General features: G+C 38.7%; 1 protein-coding gene across 1 annotated transcript; it reads right to left on the minus strand.

The window, feature by feature from the left end:
- Window positions 1–3424: 3424 nt before the first annotated feature.
- LOC139741198 (protein YIF1B-B-like) lies at window positions 3425–18680 on the minus strand. The gene is made up of 7 exons (XM_071651789.1): window positions 18653–18680; window positions 14168–14424; window positions 10000–10104; window positions 7896–8032; window positions 5706–5861; window positions 4364–4457; window positions 3425–3702 (listed from the first exon to the last, which is right to left on the minus strand). The coding sequence occupies exons 1-7, from the start codon at window positions 18678–18680 to the stop codon at window positions 3535–3537; spliced, it is 945 nt and encodes a 314-aa protein (XP_071507890.1). The 3' UTR covers window positions 3425–3534.
- Window positions 18681–20806: the final 2126 nt, after the last annotated feature.

A 20806-nucleotide genomic window follows, 5' to 3' on the forward strand; every position in this document is an offset into this window, starting at 1 on the left:
CCAACCGAACAGTCATCAGCTAACCTAACAGCAGGACTCCAACCACAGGCAACCTCTGACCAAGTTTTCAATGTCTTGATACACGCTCAAAACATCAAGACATTCTTTGTTTACCTGAAGAAACCATCCACATAGATGGTCATCTCATTGGAAAAAAAAAAAAAAGATTCAGACAGTGATCTCCACTCTGATATCATTCAATTAAAAGACATAAGGGATGCATATAAAAGCTTAGAAGATGAACAAACAAACAGACAAACAAATAGATGTTTCATCCAAGATTTATTTCATGGACCTATAGTGATTATTGTGTGACAACCAGATAGCTATACACAGAATAGGTTTCCTTATGTCATAAACTGTTGCCATGCCCAGAATGCCTGCACTGCTTTAGTATACACATACTGCTTAATCCATGGGACACCATCATGTTATTTAGCTGCCCCTCAGTTCTATTATTCCTGCCAAGCTGTCTTTTTGAAAATTTAGCCAGTTTATTATGCTGCATGCTCCCTATAGACTTTGGCCACTATTCAATGGGTTCCTTGAGGCAATGGATTAATCTTACACATCTTACAGCATCTATGAGTTCCACTTACCCCAAATCTGGCATCATTCATTCCCTCCTTATGAGTAAGAGCATGTAGCTCATTATAAAAGTACATGTACAGCATATACTATTTATAATTGTTTGACCATTTCAGTAACATTTAGACTTTGGTTTAGCCATGCCACCATCAAGAAGTACAAGTTAACATATCACCATACGAGGGAGCTCAGGCTGCACCATATGCAGACACATAATGTTGTAGGCCAACCAAGGTATGTCTACTAGTCATCATTGAGGCTCTGCAATGAGCTGGACAACCATAAAGGGCCAGTAACAGATCACAGTAAGGAGAAATGCATGTATTGTTGTACTACAGAGGAACCCGGTATGTATTTCATTCGCTTTTCTTGGGGGTATATTGACCATTATTTGAATGAAAAAGAATTGAAAAAAAAAAATGAAATCATAGCACACTTTTTATTTTACTGCAGTCAACTATACACAGTAGAGTATGTTCCCTCCTGGCATATGTGCTTGCTTCATGCTGCATGTAGCAGAGTATTCTGATTGTCTACAGAAGCAGAGATTTAGGAAAAGCAATTCTTGGCTCAGGGCAACCAAACCAGCCATCTGTTTACCTTAAATCATAGTAGGAAATAAAATGCTGTTTTTGTTTTACTCTCCCTCACCGCACTAAAAGGCATTGCTATTGTTTGCATGCATTCATCTCTTTTGACATCAAGTTATTGATCACCAACAGCGGGCAAGATGGCTTGCATGCAGAGACAATATGGTGTGCGCCACATTGTGTTCAGCTGCAATAGTCTGCAATACAGTTTGTAAGATGAATAAATAATATGTGTACATATGGTTTCATTTGATGCTGGGAAACAATATACAAGATATTTGAAAGTCACTATTTTGTACAACAAAATGTGTTACAATGGGAAGAAAAAAAAAGTAACTGATGTTGCAGAAGATTACTGATCATGTAGTTTTGTGTGTAAATATCGACCACCATAAAATTGCTTTCTTGCATGATGAAAAAAAAAAAGACAGGAAAGATTAACTTGATAATAGTGGCATGATGCCTACATCACTGATCATGTATTTCAATGTCTGTAAATATTTTCTTATACAGTCTTTTTCATTTGACCCTCTGGTTTCATAAGGAATCACTTTAAGCATTACGGAAAGCACAAGCATATCCCTTACAACTCGTGTGATTAAAATTGCATTCACGCACTGCACTGGCAGCTTTGTAATTGTTTACACATATAAACCTCAGACTTGCCAATTTTCTGTTCAGACCAATACTTGGAACACTTCAATTAGCTTTGTAAAATTTTACTGCTTCTTACATAATTTTGTGTCAGCCATATTTGATTGAAAATTTAATTAACTTCTGTTGGCAAAGCAACTAGAGTACATAAATAGTATGCAGTCAACCTCCTATGCCTTTGTTAGGAAAATAATGGTCGAGTGTATGATCAATTCTTCATGAACACCTAATTTTCACTCTGACTCTATGTCAGCTTGAAGTCATTCACTATGGGTAGAAAAGTGAAGTGAAAGCATTTCGAGAGAAATCTAATTTCTGGTACTCATGGCACATAGGTATAAAAGCAAAAGCGATTAAAAAGAAACACAAGCTTCATCACTTCATGATTTGGGGTTGTTAATGCAAGTACTCAATTTAAGTCAAGACAAGTCATGCAAAGTCACATAGCCTGCATATGAACATAGTAGCATATGAGTCAGACACATGTCAATTTGTGCTTTCATCAACTTACTGTTTAATAAAGACAATGTCACTCAAGTACAGTGCACCAGCTGTTTCTATTTCTTTCTTGTTGTTGTTGTTGTTGATGCCACAGACATGAAGGGAGCACTAATCAGTCAACATCATTGTTATTCCCTACAATAGCCTGAATGGGTGATGAACCACGGAAGGCCTCAAAAAATGTGAATCTCAAACTTTATGAACAACAGATGGGCATTAAACCCCACTCCACCACACTGTAGCACAATAATAATGCCTGGTTGTTTCTTCTTTTCTCAATTCAGCTGATGCTATATAAGACAACAAAGGGCATGCACGTAACAACAACGGCAATGACAACAAGCACACACACACACACACACACACACACACACACACACACACACATTACATTAGGGAAAACAATTTAAAGTACACATTCCCCTGACTCGTTACCGATAAATGTTATGGGTAATATTATTCCCCCTTTCCTTTAGAAAGAGGCAAGTCAATTGCTCTTTTATTTTACGAAGAAAGTGAAAATATGTTGAATTTTCTTTTATATTTTCTTTATACTGTTGTACGCATATGACTCACAAGCTGTAGTAGTCTCCTCATCCAGCGGTTCCAACACAAAAATTTAAAAAATTCATAACTTTTGCATCTATTGTCCAATTTTCCTCAAACTTTCACTGATGTGTTCTACTAATATTGTTGCATTTTCTCAATCCTTATGTTTATGAAGGTGAACTTGTCCTTTAATCACAAAAACTACTATATGACTGAACAAAAGAAAAAAGAAACAGAATTTGAAGAATGTTATGAAGGATATAACATGTACATAAACTGAGAGTAAAATTCTACTGGGAGCAGGCAACAAAAGTCCTTGCAAAAATTAAAGCTGTGAAATCCTCAGCAAAGCCTCACTATGTTACTCTCATTTGCTCCCCCATGGAGCTTTCATAACAAATCACTATGTAAACAGAAACACTGAAACCTTGTCTTACCACAGATCGTCTACATACAGGGTTTGTTTGTTTTGTTTTCTGGTTTTTTTGTGTTGGTTGTTGTTGTTGTTGGTGGTTTTTTTTTTTTTTGGGGGGGGGGGCATCAGTACAGTGGAATATTTCCTTTTAAAAAAAAGGAAATCTTTTTTGTTACAAATAAGCTATGCTGGATATTTCAAAGTGCCAGCTGGGGTTCCCATGTGTGAAGTGCAAGCCTACATGTCCTTGACAGCGTTATGTCTTGTCAAATGGTAGGTCAGCCAGTAGATGAAGACTGGTTGCATCACGGCGATGAAGAGGAGGATGTACATCCGTCGCTTGTTGCCGTAAGCCATTCCTTCGTGCTGCGACTCGGGAAGGATGATCAGCTTCAGATTCCGAACCTAGTGATAAGTTTGAGGAGAATGAGAAAACAAATAAAACTAAAAATTGTCAGAAAGGAGTCCATTCAATATGTTATTCACTGTGCTTTGCAAGAAATAGGCATATTTTGAAAGCCCAGCTCAAAACCCACAAAAAGTCTCAGATTACGATTCTCTGTAATGGACCAGAATATAAATTTGTGTGCATGTGTGTATAATGAATGTATTTTTCACTATGCATACCCGATATCTGGAGAAAAAAAAAAATTCTAGCAGAAGGACAACCATAAAGTTGAATATTGGACACTCAAAGACAAAATCCCTTACTTCAAATATATCACAATTTAAATGCAATTGTTAATAAGTATGAACTTTGCCTCCCTAGATATTTAGCTAACATTCATCAAGAAATCCTTATGGTTTTTAATATCAAATTATCAATGGAACAACCACGCAAGAACAATAATTTTTGTTATATCGTTACCAACCCACACAAGTACTACAATCCTCTAGTTCCTGTTTTTCACATGTTTTGCTCTCCATCACGGTGGTATAGAATTACCGGTAGGATTTTGCGCATCATTATGTAACTTTATTTGCTCTGTAAATTTTCAGCTGTAATGCAATGCTACCACACCATCAAAACATTGTAGAGCCCCCATGGCCATTCCTTCACACTTACCAAGAAAAACACTATTGAGACACTGGTATACAAGAATGTGATGTAATAAAAGAAGGATCCAAAAACCACACTGGCAAGGAGACACAGGATCATACTGGAGAGAAAACAAGTTAGGAGGGGGGAAAAAGAGATCAAACTTAATGTCTTAGTCAGTGACTGATTAATCAAATAAAGGGAAACCCTGATATAATGAGCTTGCTTACAAGAAAGGTATCAGTTACGAGGTGAAATCAGCGGTCCCAGTGGCCTTGTTATAACAGAGTTTCCCTTTATTACATTCCATATTATGCATACCCTCTTACTCTCTTGGTTAAAATTTTATGAGACTGATAAACATTCTGATGCCTTATTCTTGCAATTGCCCTAAAAACTTCTACCTTTTCATTCCATGGAATAGTCTATTTGATATTCACTCCAACAACAACAACAACAAAATTATCGCATCTGACTGACAGAAGTCAATTAATGCCATATTCTGACTAGTTATTTCAGAAAGAATTTTTAGGCACTGTTTTATAGTGCATGCAGCATGGTCACAAATGGCACCAGAGTCTCTGATATAGCGTTAATGTGCAGCTATGAAAAAATAATACTGCAAACAAACACCAAAGCTTGACAAAAAAAAAAAAAAAGACGAAAATTTATGGGAGATGAGGGCCACATTTCATAAAAGATGTTAGCATAGCAACTCTTGCTTGAATGGCAACTTCCCACAGCACCAACCAATCAGAAGCTGGATTCTTATCATTACCACAACAATTGCCATTCCAGTGAGAGCTGCTATCATATCAACTTTTCATGAAATGGGGCACAGATTTACTATACCAAGGACTCAATATCTTCCATAAACAAAAGTGTAAGAATGCACCACTCAGTGAACGATACTCTAGTATGGGGATACTCGTTCAAAGATCCCTTTGAAGTGACAGCATTACAGTGCACTCCTGTTATAACGAACAAGGTTATAATGAAATTCTTGTTACAACAAATTAAAAATCAATCATCTATATATCTTTGCATACTTTACTGTTCAGCTATAACAAAATGTTGATATAATGAAAGAAAACCGCCAGTCAACATGACAACTTTGTTATAAAAGGAGTGCACTGTATTTTCAACAATTTTGTCAGCTTGAGTGTTTCTTCATGTAAATAAACATCATCATAAAAGGTTGGTGAACAAAGTTTGACAATTTCAGAAAACTGAGCCACTACAATGTTAATCAGGGCAAGTTCAAATTACAGCTTGGTGGATGTAGTCCACTGGATGAAAAGCACTATTATTTGATAATTTTTCATATAGAGTATTATGGATAGCACAACTTAATTCTCTCAGTACCCACCTGCAATATTTGTAGCCACAGAACGCCACCAGGTCCAGTTTTCTTAGTGCTGTGTGGATGTTGGTGATGTACATGGTGATGATAACAGCGATGATTTCAATGATGAACCAGACTAAAGCGGAGCTGCCCTGCCTACCAAGCATTTCAGGAGAAAACCTTTGGGAACAAAGCATGAGGATGATCTCAGTATCTCAACTGTTCTTCAAAGGGTCAGTTCAATAGATAGAACAGTGGTGTTGTGAGTTAGAGGGAGCTCTACATGCAAATATCATATCTCACTTCGTAAGCTAAATCAAACTTCATACACTTGTACATAAGGCAGTGTTAAGATGTATGCATATCCCTTTTGACGTGGTATCCATGTTTGGTAGAAATCAGTGGAGAAACTCCTTAATGCTGCAAAGAAAATATAATATATTATATACAGACATACAGTTAGAAGGGGCACATCATTTCAATTGCCCTGGAATCAACCACTGGATATATGGGAATCCATAGGGATTTGCGATGAATAATAATTAGCAATCAAGTGGGAACTAAATACCATTCCAGCATTATGAATATCTAAAATATTTGTCAGTACATAACTCATCTCTAGGACCCCGTTTACAGTGCGAGGCTGGGCCGCGGACAGTGTAAACGCGCAAAAGGCCAAATGCGGGGCCAAAATTGGCCGCGCATTTGGCCATGCTCTGGATCTCGAGCCACGGCTGAGCCCGGCCTTTTCTCAGTGTAAACGCAAACTGGGCCAAATGCGCGGCCAATTTTAGTCTGGCTTCCAGACCCTCTGCCCGTACTATTTCGCTATTCAGGATATTAACCCCCTCAACGTCGAAAACTAGTATAGTTTAAGGTGGTTTTGTCCTGTAAAGGATTTTTCCTTCGGCAAAGGCCTTTGCCCGAACGGCGACTTCGTTGCCACGGAATCCAGTTGGCAAAGGGTCTGAAAACCAGACTATACCAAATTGCGTTTGTTTACGAGCAGAGCCCCCCTACGAAATATTGAAAGGTTTGAATTAAAAGACCGGGCTGAGCCCGGCAGTGTAAACGGACAAAATTGCGGGGCTCGGTCCCGCAATTGAGGCCGGGCTCGGCCGCGGCTCGGCCCAGCCCCGCACAGTAAACGGGGTCAAAAACTACTGCACACTGGAGACATGAGCTCCTCAACAGCATTTTCAATCTTTAACATTTTTCTGCAACAGCTACTGCTACATGTTCTGTTTATCACAGAGAAATACCGAGTCCACCACTAAGGCCACGTAACACTTTGATAAGTGTTTACTGATTACTGTAAACATGATCATCACTGTCAGAGTGAAATAATTGGTGACTTCTGCCACTTCTCTTCCCTGACTAGCTTGTCAATTATCCCTACTCTTCATCTTGTATACCCAATCCCCTTCCCCATTAATACGTGATATGAATCTACTCAACCTAATTTAGAACATGTCATGCATCAGTATTACATGAGAAGCATGATATATCATTATACATACCGTTCTTCGTAAGAACATGAATAACTAGACAAGTGACCTTCCCGCAGAAGCGTAATCTTAGCAGCTTCAATGCATATATATGCATTTAACAATCAATGTGCACAATGACTGCAAGGAACATTACAGGATACAAACAACACCTAAGTTCAGAGACTCCAACTCTTGAACGTTGAGGCCATTTCAACAAAATCTGTCAGTCTCCCACTTGAGTTTACATTTTTTCTGCCCTTAAAACGCCCAATTGCAGTTCTGTCATAAATGTTCAATGATATATTGTTGAAGTGGATATTTTTGCTCAGGTAATCTTTCCACGCTTGGTTGAGCAAGATGAATTTCACATGTTTTTAATGCCGCGGAATCAAGACACTACATAGAGTGGTACGTACAGCAAGCAAAAATATCACATGCTTTTATCTTCTCGCTTATTTCCGATTGCGAGAAATGCATGAAAATTTCCACTATTACAGTAAGGCTAACATATAGCACCAGAAAGCATCTTTATCTCTAGAACTTCCCGGGCCCTTACGCAGGTCCTGGACACAAGCCACAATGGATGTCGTGCTCATGGCACACATAGTATTGCATAATGTTCGCACAATCAGTGTCTCTAGTTTGCTACGGGATCCAGGCAGGAGAATCTCCAGTTTAAGAGATGCTTGGGGGTTGGAGTTTCTGTAAGTTACTGTGAACAAACCTTTGTTGCTGTCCGAGAGCCACCCCTGCAAGGAGAAGGTATGTGACAAACGCCATGGACGGGATGTACAGGTCTGGTGCATTGATCTCATAGCGAGGGGCAACCGGCTCGTCCTGGTTGTACTGTATGGTCCAGTTCTGAAACCAGGTACAGGTGTAAGATGTACATACCAGAATACCAATCACATTTGATTGATTCATCTAGAGATTATTAATGCTGTTTGCATTTACAAAAAAATAAATAAAATATAAACTAGAAAAGCACTCTGAGAGCGCAGACCTCCGCCAAGTACATGTATGCAGCTTATTTCCACTGCCGATCTTGTTTTTCCATAAAGATATCAGTGATTTGCACCTACATCTGTATACAATACTTATAGCACGAGTGCTGAAAGTCGCCCGGTTTCCTAATATAGAAGCCTTTGTTACGTCATAAACCCTCAGCTGCGTGGCGCGTCTTACCTTGGCAGAAACTAGAGCACGCACTTTACTGCGTGCATGCAAACCTCAAATACGCACAGCCTGAACTCCCAAGTTCATTGACCCTACCTGCCAAAATATCAAAAATCCTTCATAAATGCCCCAAAAATTCTCGGATCACTACCAAAAGTTAATCGTTTGTCACTTGTGTCCTTCTAAATCTCTCCTTCAAGTTTCATCCCAATCCGTTACCTACTCTTTGAGTTATTTTGCACACGGACAAACGAAAACGAACAAACTAACTAACAAGCAAACCAACGGTAACAAAAACATAACCTCCCCCCTTGGCGGAGATAATAATACATACGATCCTCACAGAGAAATCTTGTAGGTTGAGAGAAGCAAGTGGAATGAACCTACACAAAAATACTTATTTTCTGTATCACGATATCTGTAAATTACAAACGAAATAATCTTTCTCAAAAGTGATAAAAAGGACGTCTCATTACAGGCCAAATGGGGGTACAACTGAATGGGGGGGGGGGGCACGAATCTGCCCCTCCCCCCTCCACCCTCACCCCAAGTGGGGAATGATGCCCATGTGTACAAATACATGTACATTCTATCATTCTAGCAATAATACCTGTGAAGTTTGGCGACAAATTTGGCCATGCAGTTTCAAGAAGATGAATTTGAAAATTGGGCCCTAATTTGGTTCCCCCCCCCCCCCAACCAAAGAGCCTAACCCCAAGGTGAACAAATATGAACCTGCATCACTAATCTATTTACTACAGGGATGATATTGAGGTTTGTTGAAAAAATTGGAAATCAAAATTTTCAGGTGATTCTGATACATAGAAAAAGTATAATGTGTACAGACTTGAGAAACAACAAATCTGAAATCAGATTTTAATCTACAAAATATCATGCCTGTTACTAATAGCAGTAATTTATCTTATCACTGCTGATTCCACAGAAGATGTGCCAAGATTCCTTTGAGGGCTCCCTCCCCCATCCACCCTCGCCCCCACATGGGGAATGGTGCCCATGCGTACAAATTCTGTACATATTCTGTCATTCTAGCATTTGTCGAGTTTGGCAACAAATTTCACCATGCATTTTCAAGAAGATGAATGTGAAAATTGAGCACTAATTTGGTCCCCCCCCCCCCCCCCCCCCACCAAAGAGCCTAACCCCAAGGTGAACAAATATGAACCTGCATCACTAACCTACTTACCAATAGTTGCAACTTAGCTTATCACTGCTGATTATAGAAAAGATTTTTCAAGATTCCTAAATTTCATGCATTTACTTAGCTTATCACTGTTGGTTCTAAGAAGAAGCTAAACAAAAGAAGAAGGCAGATTACCTGGTACACTTAACCCATTGAGGACGAGTTCCGAGTATACTAGGGCAAGTGTCTATGGGAAATGTGTGTTGTATTAGCAAAATCAGCCCGTCCTCAACGGGTTAATAACTGACCAGGAAGGTCTTACATAGGAAGGGAAAAGTTAAAAGTTGACCAAGAAGTTCCCAGGAAGACAAAAATGGTAAACTGCACATCACATACACTGTATAATCATAGCAGTTACTCTAAAATGGACGTGTGTCAGAAACCATGATTTTCAGAAAAGGTTTATGATGGACAGTTATTTCTTCATAGCAAGATGTGATTGTAAACTTACCGTGTGTGAGAATGGGAAAAGGAGAATGAGAAGTTTCTTTGCCACGTACGTTGTGTCCACTGCAAAGTAATATTTGAGCTTGCTGACGGACATAAATCTGTCAATCTGGATAGGAAAAAAACCAAAAAAAAAAACAAAACAAAGGAGTTGGTGATGACAATTTTCACATGATTGGAGAAAAGACAATGTTAACAGACTATTATGGTATATCTACAGGTATGTGTGTGAGAATTTGCTTTAACGGTTATGATTTAATTTTGCATGAACCCTTACCTGTGTACACATGAGAACACTAGAATGTGCATTCGCTGCAGTCTTTTCAAAAGTAGCAATAACAGACACTCTGGGACCATCTAAATGTTACCACAAGTCATTTATGCAAGCACTAAGATGACACAGACCTGTTCAGCTTACAAAGGCTCTGAGGCTTATTTGAGTCAACAAGGACACGTATATGCTACATCTCAGTCACAGGAAGTAAAATGAAACTAAAGTACAGTTCCATTCTCACTAGCAAGGAACATGTTTGGGTAGCTATACTGATGTACTCCTGTGAAAATCACTGTAAATCTCTTCCACAATATGAAGTACGAGTTAGTTTAAATAATAGAACGTAAATGTTTGCTGGGCTGGGTGCCGTATTAAGGCCGCAGCAGCAACTGATGACAAAAATAAACAAGTTGTCTCTTGATTGTGGAACGTAGCACTGTCTGTAAAGCCCCCGTTCCACTATCACGATTTGGACCCCGATCTGTCCCGATCTAGCAGATCGGGAGAGAGCGGCAAAAGCGTACGGGGATCGGAAGCATCGTAGCAGCAGCGTGTAGAGGTCGGGGTTGGAGCGGGCAGTTTTTCAGATCGGGAAGAAATTTTGAACCGGTTCAAAATTTCTTCCCGATCTCCCCGATCAAAATTGACATATTTTTAATCGTACGGCAAGCGGGGAGAGCGTAGTGACAGCGTAAACGCAGCGGGGAAAGAGTAATGACGGCGTAAACGCAGCGGGATGAGCGTAACAAGGTCTTTCTGAGCGTAGTAACATCGGCACAAGAACGGGAAGTAATTTTAGCTGTAATTTTCGAAGAAGAAGAAGAGATGAAGAAAAAGAAGAGAAGAAAGCAGCAAAGCAGCTACCCAAAAGGCGAAGAAAGAGAGACTGCACGTGATGCTGAAAGAGGAGGAAGAAGACATAGCAGAATTTTGAAGAATATGAAATCATCTACAACTGGAGGAAGACGGACTATAAAAGCAAGGACATCAAGAAAAATCCTTTGAAAAATCAGCACGTCTTTGTTTATATAATGCATTGCTGCAAAAGAACCGTGAGTTGAGGAGGCTCTTCAAGTTCAAGTTCAAGTTGATTTATTTCACTTCCAACAAACAAATGATAAAAAATACAAAGAAACGCTCATATACACAGACGTCATGAAATCAGTACCACAATGCGATGAACAGAATAACATTGTAAAAGAGATACAGGCAAATTATTAACAGAGATACAAAATAACAGTTACGTCACTGTGGTAAATGCATACAAAATATTGCTGGAAATGGAGGGGACTGCTAAAAAGCAGAGCTTGTAGTATTAGAATGCAGTCCCCTCATAGAGAAAAATATATAATTGCAAAAAACAACAACAACAAACTTCCCTAAGAGCTCTAAGCGGTAGCAAAAAAAAAAGACAGACAGAGTAATACACACATATACATGCACACATACGGACGCACATTAACAAACACATGGCGGCTCTCTTGTAAGGAAAAAATTGATGAGAGGATAGAAAGATATACAGGGTGTATCAAAAAAAACGTTACACTTTTAAAAAAATTGTTTAAATTCCATTTCAAAATATTTGGAAGATTTTTTCATATTAGTGGATGCCGAATAGTCTAATCTATCAAGTGCAATCAACAAAACAAATTTTTGTTCAAGCTTGGCTGAACACTAACGCTCTTTGTCCAGAGTGTGAAAAATGACTTGCGCCAAATTGAAAGATGGGAAATTCAGCCAGAAGCCCAAATAAGTGTTCTCATTCAAACAAATTGCTCTTTTGCTCACAGTTTTGATTATAATATGATAGTTTAGGAATTTTCTGGCAATTTTCTGTCACGTTTTAAATGATTCCATTGTGTTACGGAAGGTTGATTAACAACATCAAGATCTTTTAAGCACGGTTATGATAAATCATGCACAGACATATCGAACCCACATGTCAGTCACTCAGTCAAGAAGAAAAGTACAAAATTAATGCATCCTCAGATCATTCAATCAATACAATCAATCTAATCAATCAAGCATTCAATCAACCAATCAATTAATTAATCAATCAATTAATCAATCAATCAATCAATCAATCAATCAATCAATCAATCAATCATTAATTTAATCAATCAATCAAACAATCAATCAATCACAATTGTATGTATGTTTTATAAAAAGTAGCACATCGACATAGGGAATATCACCCCCCCCCCCCCCCCCCCCCCCCGTGGCTTCAAGGCTAATCAATATTTGAAAAACTGATTTATTTGTTAATTTGTTCATTCAATCAGCCGATTAATTATTTCAATGATTGAAAAATCATTAATTAATTATTAAGTTGATTCACTTATTGAACGACTCAATGACTAACTAACTGATATATCGGTTGGTGTATTGATGGGTTGATTTTTTTATTGATTGATTGGTTGATTGATTGGTCAATCAATTGATTGATTAATAGAATGAATGATTTGAATGTTGATGAATTTGGTACCATTACCACATTAATGAATAACTGGCATATGGTATTGATGTGTCCGTGTATTGTGAAAACTGTGCTTTAAAGATCTTGAAGTAATTACATACTCTAATTCTCACCAATTGATTTAGAAATGAAGTCATTAAAATAACGATAAAACTGACAAAAAGTCTCAGACTATCGTAACATAATCAAAGCTTAAAGCGAAAAAGCAATTTGTTTGAATAGAAGCACTTAATTGGACCGCTGACTGTTTTTTCCATCTTTTTTCAATTTGGCGCAAGTCATTTTTCACACTCTCGACAAAGAGCGTCAGTGTTCAGCCAAGCGTGAATAAAAGTTTGTTTTGTTGATTGCACTTGATAGATGAGACTATGGGCATCCATAAATGTGAAAAAATCTTCCAAATATTTTGAAATGTAATTTAGACAATTTTTTTAAAAGTGTAACGTTTTATTTGATACACCCTGTAGTAGTGAAGAAGGTAGTAAGTCCGAGGTGGACAAGGGGGGGGGGGGGGGGAGGGGAGAGGAGAGGGGAATGGTGGGTCATAACCAGGGCAATGGAGGCACAGAAGCACGGGCTCGCTGATGAAGAAAGAGTAGTGAGAATAACGAAGCAACAACAACTTTGAAAATCAAAAGTAAAAAAAGAAGAATGAATCTTCGAGGTCCACAGTATATTTCTTCGGTTCTGCATGCTAATAAGTTGACTGACTGCTGACCCACAGTCGAATCGGGGTACATCGGGGCACATCGGGCACTTTTCAGCTCTCTGAACGGGGTAACAGCGTGATAAGATCGTATAGATCGTTCAGAGCGTAGATACAGCGTGCACTGATCGGATAACATCGGCAAAATCGCACTAACAGCGTAGCTACATCGTTCTAAAGCGTACCGGCAGCGGCAGAGATCGCAATGTCTAATTTCCGATCATCGTAGTAAGAGCGTAGCAAGCACTTGGTAGTCGTAACTGCAGCGTACTTAGAGCGTTCTAACATCGTACTGTGTCCAGATCGGCTCAGGTTTTACCCGATCCTTCCCGACCTGAGAAAATTGTCAAATCGTAGCGAGAACGGCATAGTGGAACGGGGGCTTAAGCTTGATTAATTCATTGGATGCTATAGACTAGCTCATTGTAATAAGTGCATAGTATTAGTAGTTAGTCCCTTTCATGATTATATGTGTATTAGTTTAGCACGTAATTCACTGGGATGACGAGACCATGATTTTGGTTGTGGTGTCATATATAGGCTGCACCCAGTATTCACTGCTTTATTTCTTTTACGAAGATACAGCAGGAATACGATAATCACTTTCCCCACAATACATGGTCATTCTCCCTCTCCCTTACCTCCACCTCACCCCCCCCCCCAAAAAAAAATAAATAAATAAATAAATAAATAAATAATACAAATTTGAACCTCACCTGTTTCTCCACCACATCCTTTCCCTGGTCAGCCAAGGATGCCCCATACTGCATGGCCATGCTGGCCATTGGATCGTTGATCAGTTGCTGGCCTGGAAAGCCAGGCTGCATAGGGTTGGCTGGACCCGTGTATTGGTTTGGGGGAATCCCCCCTGCCTGAGGTGGGGGTGGTCCAGTGCTGGTGTCATCAAACAGTGGGGTGGGGCCATCACGACTCTTTGACTTAATTTTCCTCTGATGGCCCGTTCTCTGCTGGGCTGCATGTATTTACATCAGGAGAAAAAAAAAATACATTTGTTGACATTTACAGCAGACAAAGAATGATAATATGTACTGGAGCAAACAGTTTTAGGCACTGATGTTGCCCTAGAAGATTAGTGAGCTTTAGATCTGCGAGGCGAACGCTAAGACGACGCAGCCTCCCTAGTTGGGCTATAATGGAAACACCTGTGTTGCGCATGTGCAGAACACAATTTTTTGTACATTAACATCATCTTAGCATTTGCATTGCAGATCTGAAGTTGGCTATTCTCCATTATGTACACCAGGTGATGTTGAGAACATCATTGATAGGAAATGGACAATGACGTGGTAAGACATACATGTATGTACTAGTCTACTAAACCTTCATCGCAAATTTTCTACGTAAGGCTAGTGGAATTGGACATTTAGCCCAAGACAATTATTTCATTGAAAATGTTCTTCTTGAATATACTGCAATTAAATCATTCAGGTGCAACTGAAAATAAATTTCTTTGAAATGATAAGAAGTAAATTATGATCCACATGCATACAAGTGTAGTTAATGGTTAAAGATTCAAGTAGAAATACAGAAACCTTCACACGAAGATGTTCAATATCACATATATCCCAGGACATTAAATGGTACTGATGGGAAAACAGATTTGTATTACTGCAATGATGCAAATGAGACTAATTCTTTTTTTTCATAAATTTGTGGCATATATCTCATTTTCTGTGACCCTAGTGCCTACCGGTATTTATTCCTAATCGTTAAAAGATGATACAACTGTATGTATCTACTCATTTTAAGTAGATCTGTGAAACTAAAAGCAGTTACAATATTCACTAGTTATTCACAGGTCTGATGACATACAACCAATAAAACAATTCTAGTGACAAACAAATAAATTATGTGTACTGTATTCACAAAAGTTTGACAATCTATAAATACACTGCAGTGGACAAGTTCAAGCGAAAGCAAGGCGATGTTTGACAAACTCTTACAGCGAAGTTCAGCACAATTTGACATGGACACAGCATGAATGCAAGGAAAGTAATGCGAATAAGTGAAATGATCAGAACAAATAAAGGATCAGAAATCATACACAATTTGCTCTACATATCAATTATCCAGAGTTCACTTAAGTTGGCATGCACTATGACTTTGTACTGTCTACAATGACATAAGATTACAAGATGTTACATGCTCAGGTGTCCATTCAGGGTAAATACAGACAAAATCTGAAGCAAATGATAATCACAATCATAATCATTGTAAAAAATAATAACAATTGTGAAAATAATAACAATGTTCACTAATAATGATAATAATTGATATGCACACACTGTATGTGCATTAGGCACTGTAAATCTCAGGCCCGTATAGCGAAAAGTTTACACCATTCACAAAGTGGGGTTTTATCATTTCTGCCCAATATTCCTGTTGAAAGTACTTACTGTCTCTTTTAGTTCAAATGAGTAATGTGATACTAACAAGAATTGAAAAAGCTAACACAAATAAGACAAAAATGCACTCATTGCTACCAGCCCTTTTTTTCTTTTGAAAGGAAAAATTACATTGTAAAGGAGTAATTTAGATGAGTAGATATTAAATGAGAATCAAAACAAGAGACCCGCGGGTCTAGCGCTCACCTGAGTATCGCAAGTTCACCTTTCACGCAGTCACTAATCTAAATTATTCACAGCTCTACCAAAATTTGACGAGGCATTCTCAAGTGGAAGATGAAAATGTACAATAAGGGCCCAATTTTTTCAAGATTCCTTAATTTGGGGGAATTGGGGCCCCCTGGGGCCCTCTGGGTGGGGCATGGTGCCCAGTTTGATAAATTGAGATCCTGACCACCTAGGGATGCTACCTGCCAAGTTTGACAAAAATTCATCATGAGGTTTTCAGGAAGAAGATGACAATGTACAATTCAGGCCCCCATTTGGACCCTTCCAACCACCCCCCCCCCTACCCCCAAGAGGGGCACCCCTGGATCTCCTATGAACAAACTTGAAACTACAGTCATTAATGTACTCACTCATAGTATTATCTCAGCTCTATAACTTCTGATTCTAGAGAAGATTTTTAAAGATTCCTTCATTTGGGGGGTTTGGGCCCCCTGGGGCCCCCTGGGCGGGGCATGGTGCCCATTTTAACAAATTGAGATCCTAACCCCCTAGGGATGCTACCTGCCAAGTTTGGTGAAAATGGGTCATGGGGTTCTCAAGAAGAAGATAAAAATGTACAATTTAGGCCCCATTAGGACCCCTCCTCACCCCCCCCCCCCCCCCCCCCCTGGGTCCCAAGGGGGGCACCCCTGATTCTGCCATGAACAAACTTGAAACTACAGTCATCAATGTGCTAACTCATAGTATTAACCTAGCTCTATCACTTCTGGTTCTAGAGAAGAAGATTTTTGCGGATTCCTTAATTTTGGGGGGTTTGGGCCCCTGGGGGCCCCCTGGGTGGGTCATGGTGCCCATTTTAACAAATGGAGTTCCTAACCCCCTAGGGATGCTACCTGCCAAGTTTGGTGAAAATGGGTTATGGAGTTCTCAAGAAGAAGATGAAAATGTACAATTTAGGCCCCATTAGAACCCTTCCCCACCCCCCTCCCCTGGGTCCCAAGGGGGGCACCCCTGATTCTGCCATGAACAAACTTGAAACTACAGTCATCAATGTACTAACTCATAGTATTAACTTAGCTCTATCACTTCTGGTTCTAGAGAAGAAGCTTTTTACAGATTCCTTAATTTTGGGGGGTTTGGGCCCCCCTGGGGGCCCCCTGGGTGGGGCATGGTGCCCATTTTAACAAATTGAGTTCCTAACCCCCTAGGGATGCTACCTGCCAAGTTTGATGAAAATCGGTCATGGGGTTTTCAAGAAGAAGATGAAAATGTAAAAAGTTTACGCACGACGGACGCCGGACGAAGGGCGATCGCAATAGCTCACTTGAGCCTTTGGCTCAGGTGAGCTAACAAAATGTAAATGAGAAGTTAATGTTTCTTTTCATTTCATTTTTATTCTACATTGTCAATATGAACATTTTATGCAACTATGCAATGCTAACAGAAAAGCAGAAAATTCAGTGGAATATACAAAAAAATAACTTCCAATTCATTTTTAGCTCCAACTGGCTTGGAATACAGGAATACCATTGTCAATCACTTAGTGAAAGAATTGTAAATGTGACAATTGTAAACAAATCAAACATGCCCTCATTAATGACGTGAAAAAAGTAAACAGAAAAAAAAGATAGGGTTTGTGTGCCCTCAGGAAAGAAGTAATAAATACTGACACTGTGCAAAACAGTGACACCTTCTTTTACTCAAAATAAAATATCATCTATTTTCCAGCAAAACGATATCAAATCAGATTCAGAATTGCTACTGGATCCCAAACAACACCTCTCATCTAACAAGTGTCTTAAGTCTTAGGGTATGTATCTGTACAGTGTAAATGTAAATTCTTGACACACCGCCCTAGCTACTAATGTTGCGACTTCTGTACAGCGACAGGCCAGGGCTGTGTAAATATAGCATAGTTAAATAGAGGTCTACTATTCTTTGTTCATATTATGTACGCCTACTCTGTTCTCCATTTGAAAGATGAAAATGACCTTGAAAATCTCTTACATTAACTTTGAAATTCAAGTTCTACAAGTGTACCTACAATGTTTTTGCTACCTGTGAATATTCAGCATGGTCAATAATACAATAACACAATAATACAATGATAGGTAAAAATTGAGAGCTTTGAAGTTCAGGCCTCATCAATGCCAGAATGGTCATGGGCCACATCATGCACTGCACTGTGTGTGTAATTGCAAACATGAAAATGAGCTACACAAAGTAAGTGACGTACAAATGTACAATAATAAAGAACATTCAAGCCGTCACAACTGGACGAATGCGAGGAAAGAACTTTCCAGTGAAACATGCAGTGCGTGAAATTAAAAATTGCCACGAATCCAAACGGGTGACGTGACACCAAGCCACATCGGGCGCGGCGCGGGAGGGGTATCGCTGGCAGTTCCCTTGCGTTGACAACAGACAACGACATGCATGTACTGAGTATGCTGAGCACAGGTACAAGGTAAAAATTAAAAGCACTTGGTCAGCAGTCGGGAGCACGCTTGGATGGTGGCTACAGCTCTCATCCTTTGGGTTTGTTTGTTCTTTACCAGCACCACATCAAACACCTATGAAAGAAAGAAGAGGTTAACATACACTTACGATGCCTCAACCCTGGTGGAACATCCATAGTTACTTTCGATAGTAATTAACTGGGTTTTTACAGAAGATTCTTCTTGTCGCTTCCGTCTGGTATGCATGCAGCGACTCGAGCAGCGGCGCGGCCGTGGCAGAATCACTTGGCTTCACAATCAAATCATCTGTACAGTATGCCACGGCTTACAATACCGCCTAGCTTGGTGGAAATAAAAAAAGGCAATTAAAAAAAAAAAAAAAAAAGCTTTCTCACTGAACACGTATGTATGGAACGCTAAATAGACCACGAAGGAATGGGAGTGTTGTCCTCGGCAGGTAAACGATAAAAATAGATTGTACACATAGCATGTATGGTATAGGTTGTATAAGTGAGGCTGTTGCATGCAATGCACTCCTGCTTTAATTACAAAATTAAGATATCGTCATGGGGAATTTTCTGCTGGTTCCTGTTTCATAATCAGTGGAGCATTGAGATGGCCTACTAGTGAAATAACATCATAGAATGGACCTCCAGCTAAAACTTTATCGAAGTATTTCCTCTCACCTCCCTGTTTAGAGGGAGAAACCACCACAAGCAACGGTCATGTATGATATATTGCTTTTGATATAATCACCTTGCTCGTATCATAGTCTTGGAATATGTGCGATGCAGATGCGCATCAAAGTTTCCTATTGTATACATGCCACAAACATATTTCTAAAAGATAAACTATAATCAACAACAGATGACAAAATTAGAAGAAGATTCAAACTTTGATGGACGCAGTACTTCCAGCCGAATTTCGAGCAGGACTACCAAGAAGATCCAGTTGTCCAAAACAAAGAGGAAAAAGGGGGATACGTGAAAATATACATATGCCTATATACTGCCATATAACGATTCATGTTGAAGAACTGGCAGTGTAGGTCACCCTGACGTCTATAAGTATGCATAGTAACAGTTTTCAACATTATTGTTGATGGGTACAAAGAAGGCATTCTTTTTAATGAATATTTTGACAATAGTTCTTAGTGTTAATGACTTGACGTGCAATGATTAACTCATATATAAAGACTGTGCTATCATTAAAGTAATCATAATATATAGTTGGTATGGACGAGTTCCGGTCTTACAGAAAGAGAATTGTATACAAAGTATAAGAAGAGAAGGGAACAATTCTACCTACTCTCTATGGAAAGGGGTTCATATGTGTAGATATAGACATAGATATAGATATAGATAGATATAGATATAGATATAGATATAGATATAGATATAGATATAGATATAGATATAGATATAGATATAGATATAGATATAGATATAGATATAGATATGGATATAGATATAGATATAGATATAGACAGATATAGATATAGATATACTCTCAAAAAAATCGAGTGAAAATATTCACTCTTAAAGGAGTGAATACAAAAAAGAGTGAATTTAGAGTGAAATTGGAGTGAATTTGGAGTGAAAATGCTCATTTTCACTCATTTTGGAGTGACCTCAGGTATCACTCGAAGGTTTAGGAGTGATCCCTGAGGTCAGTCCAAAACGAGTGAAAATGAACATTTTCACTCAAAATTCACTCCAATTTCACTCTAAATTCACTCTTTTTTGTATTCACTCGATTTTTTTAGAGAGTAGGCCTAGATATAGATATAGATATAGATATATATATATAAATATAGATATAGATATAGATATAGATATAGATATAGATAGATATAGATATAGATAATCATCAAAGTATTAATCATATCTTTTAGGAGAGGATCATTCAATGACTGAACCCAAATGTATGCATACATACATAAAGATATGCGGATTAAAAAGAGACTTAGCTTCAAGGATTTGGCAAAACAGTAATCATGATTTGCCAGGAGAGATGACTTGTTATCCTGATTGTTTCTTGAATTTCTTCTACAATTCTGGAAACGTGACTTTCGGTAAATGTTTCAACTTGTTGAACTATATAGCTGCATTAGCTTGTTCGGTTATGCACTGCTCTCTTCCATAACACTACGATTATATCATTGCATGGTATATGGGATTTTGTTTTTGTGAAAGTAGTTTTGAGTTGTCCAAGTCATATACTTTTCTTGACCCTTTGATGCAAAGGTAATTCCTACGTAACTATATATTTCTTTTCCTCCAGTCTGTTTTCAAACCGAAAT

The sequence above is a fragment of the Diadema antillarum genome, unplaced genomic scaffold, assembly GCF_040938485.1.
Source record: "Diadema antillarum isolate AM-2024a unplaced genomic scaffold, OU_Dant_1.0 seq00000910_RagTag, whole genome shotgun sequence".
NCBI classification, from domain to species: domain Eukaryota; kingdom Metazoa; phylum Echinodermata; class Echinoidea; order Diadematoida; family Diadematidae; genus Diadema; species Diadema antillarum.

What these genes read in the sequence shown, in the direction of transcription:
- LOC139741198 (XM_071651789.1), bottom strand. Translation starts at nt 18,680, where the DNA reads ATGGATGTTCCACCAGGGTTGAGGCATC. An exon ending in TCCACCAGGGTTGAGGCATC is followed by an intron (nt 14,425 to 18,652) that starts GTAAGTGTATGT and finishes AAATACATGCAG; the next exon opens with CCCAGCAGAGAACGGGCCAT. An exon ending in TTTTCCCATTCTCACACACG is followed by an intron (nt 8,033 to 9,999) that starts GTAAGTTTACAA and finishes ACCTGGTTTCAG; the next exon opens with AACTGGACCATACAGTACAA.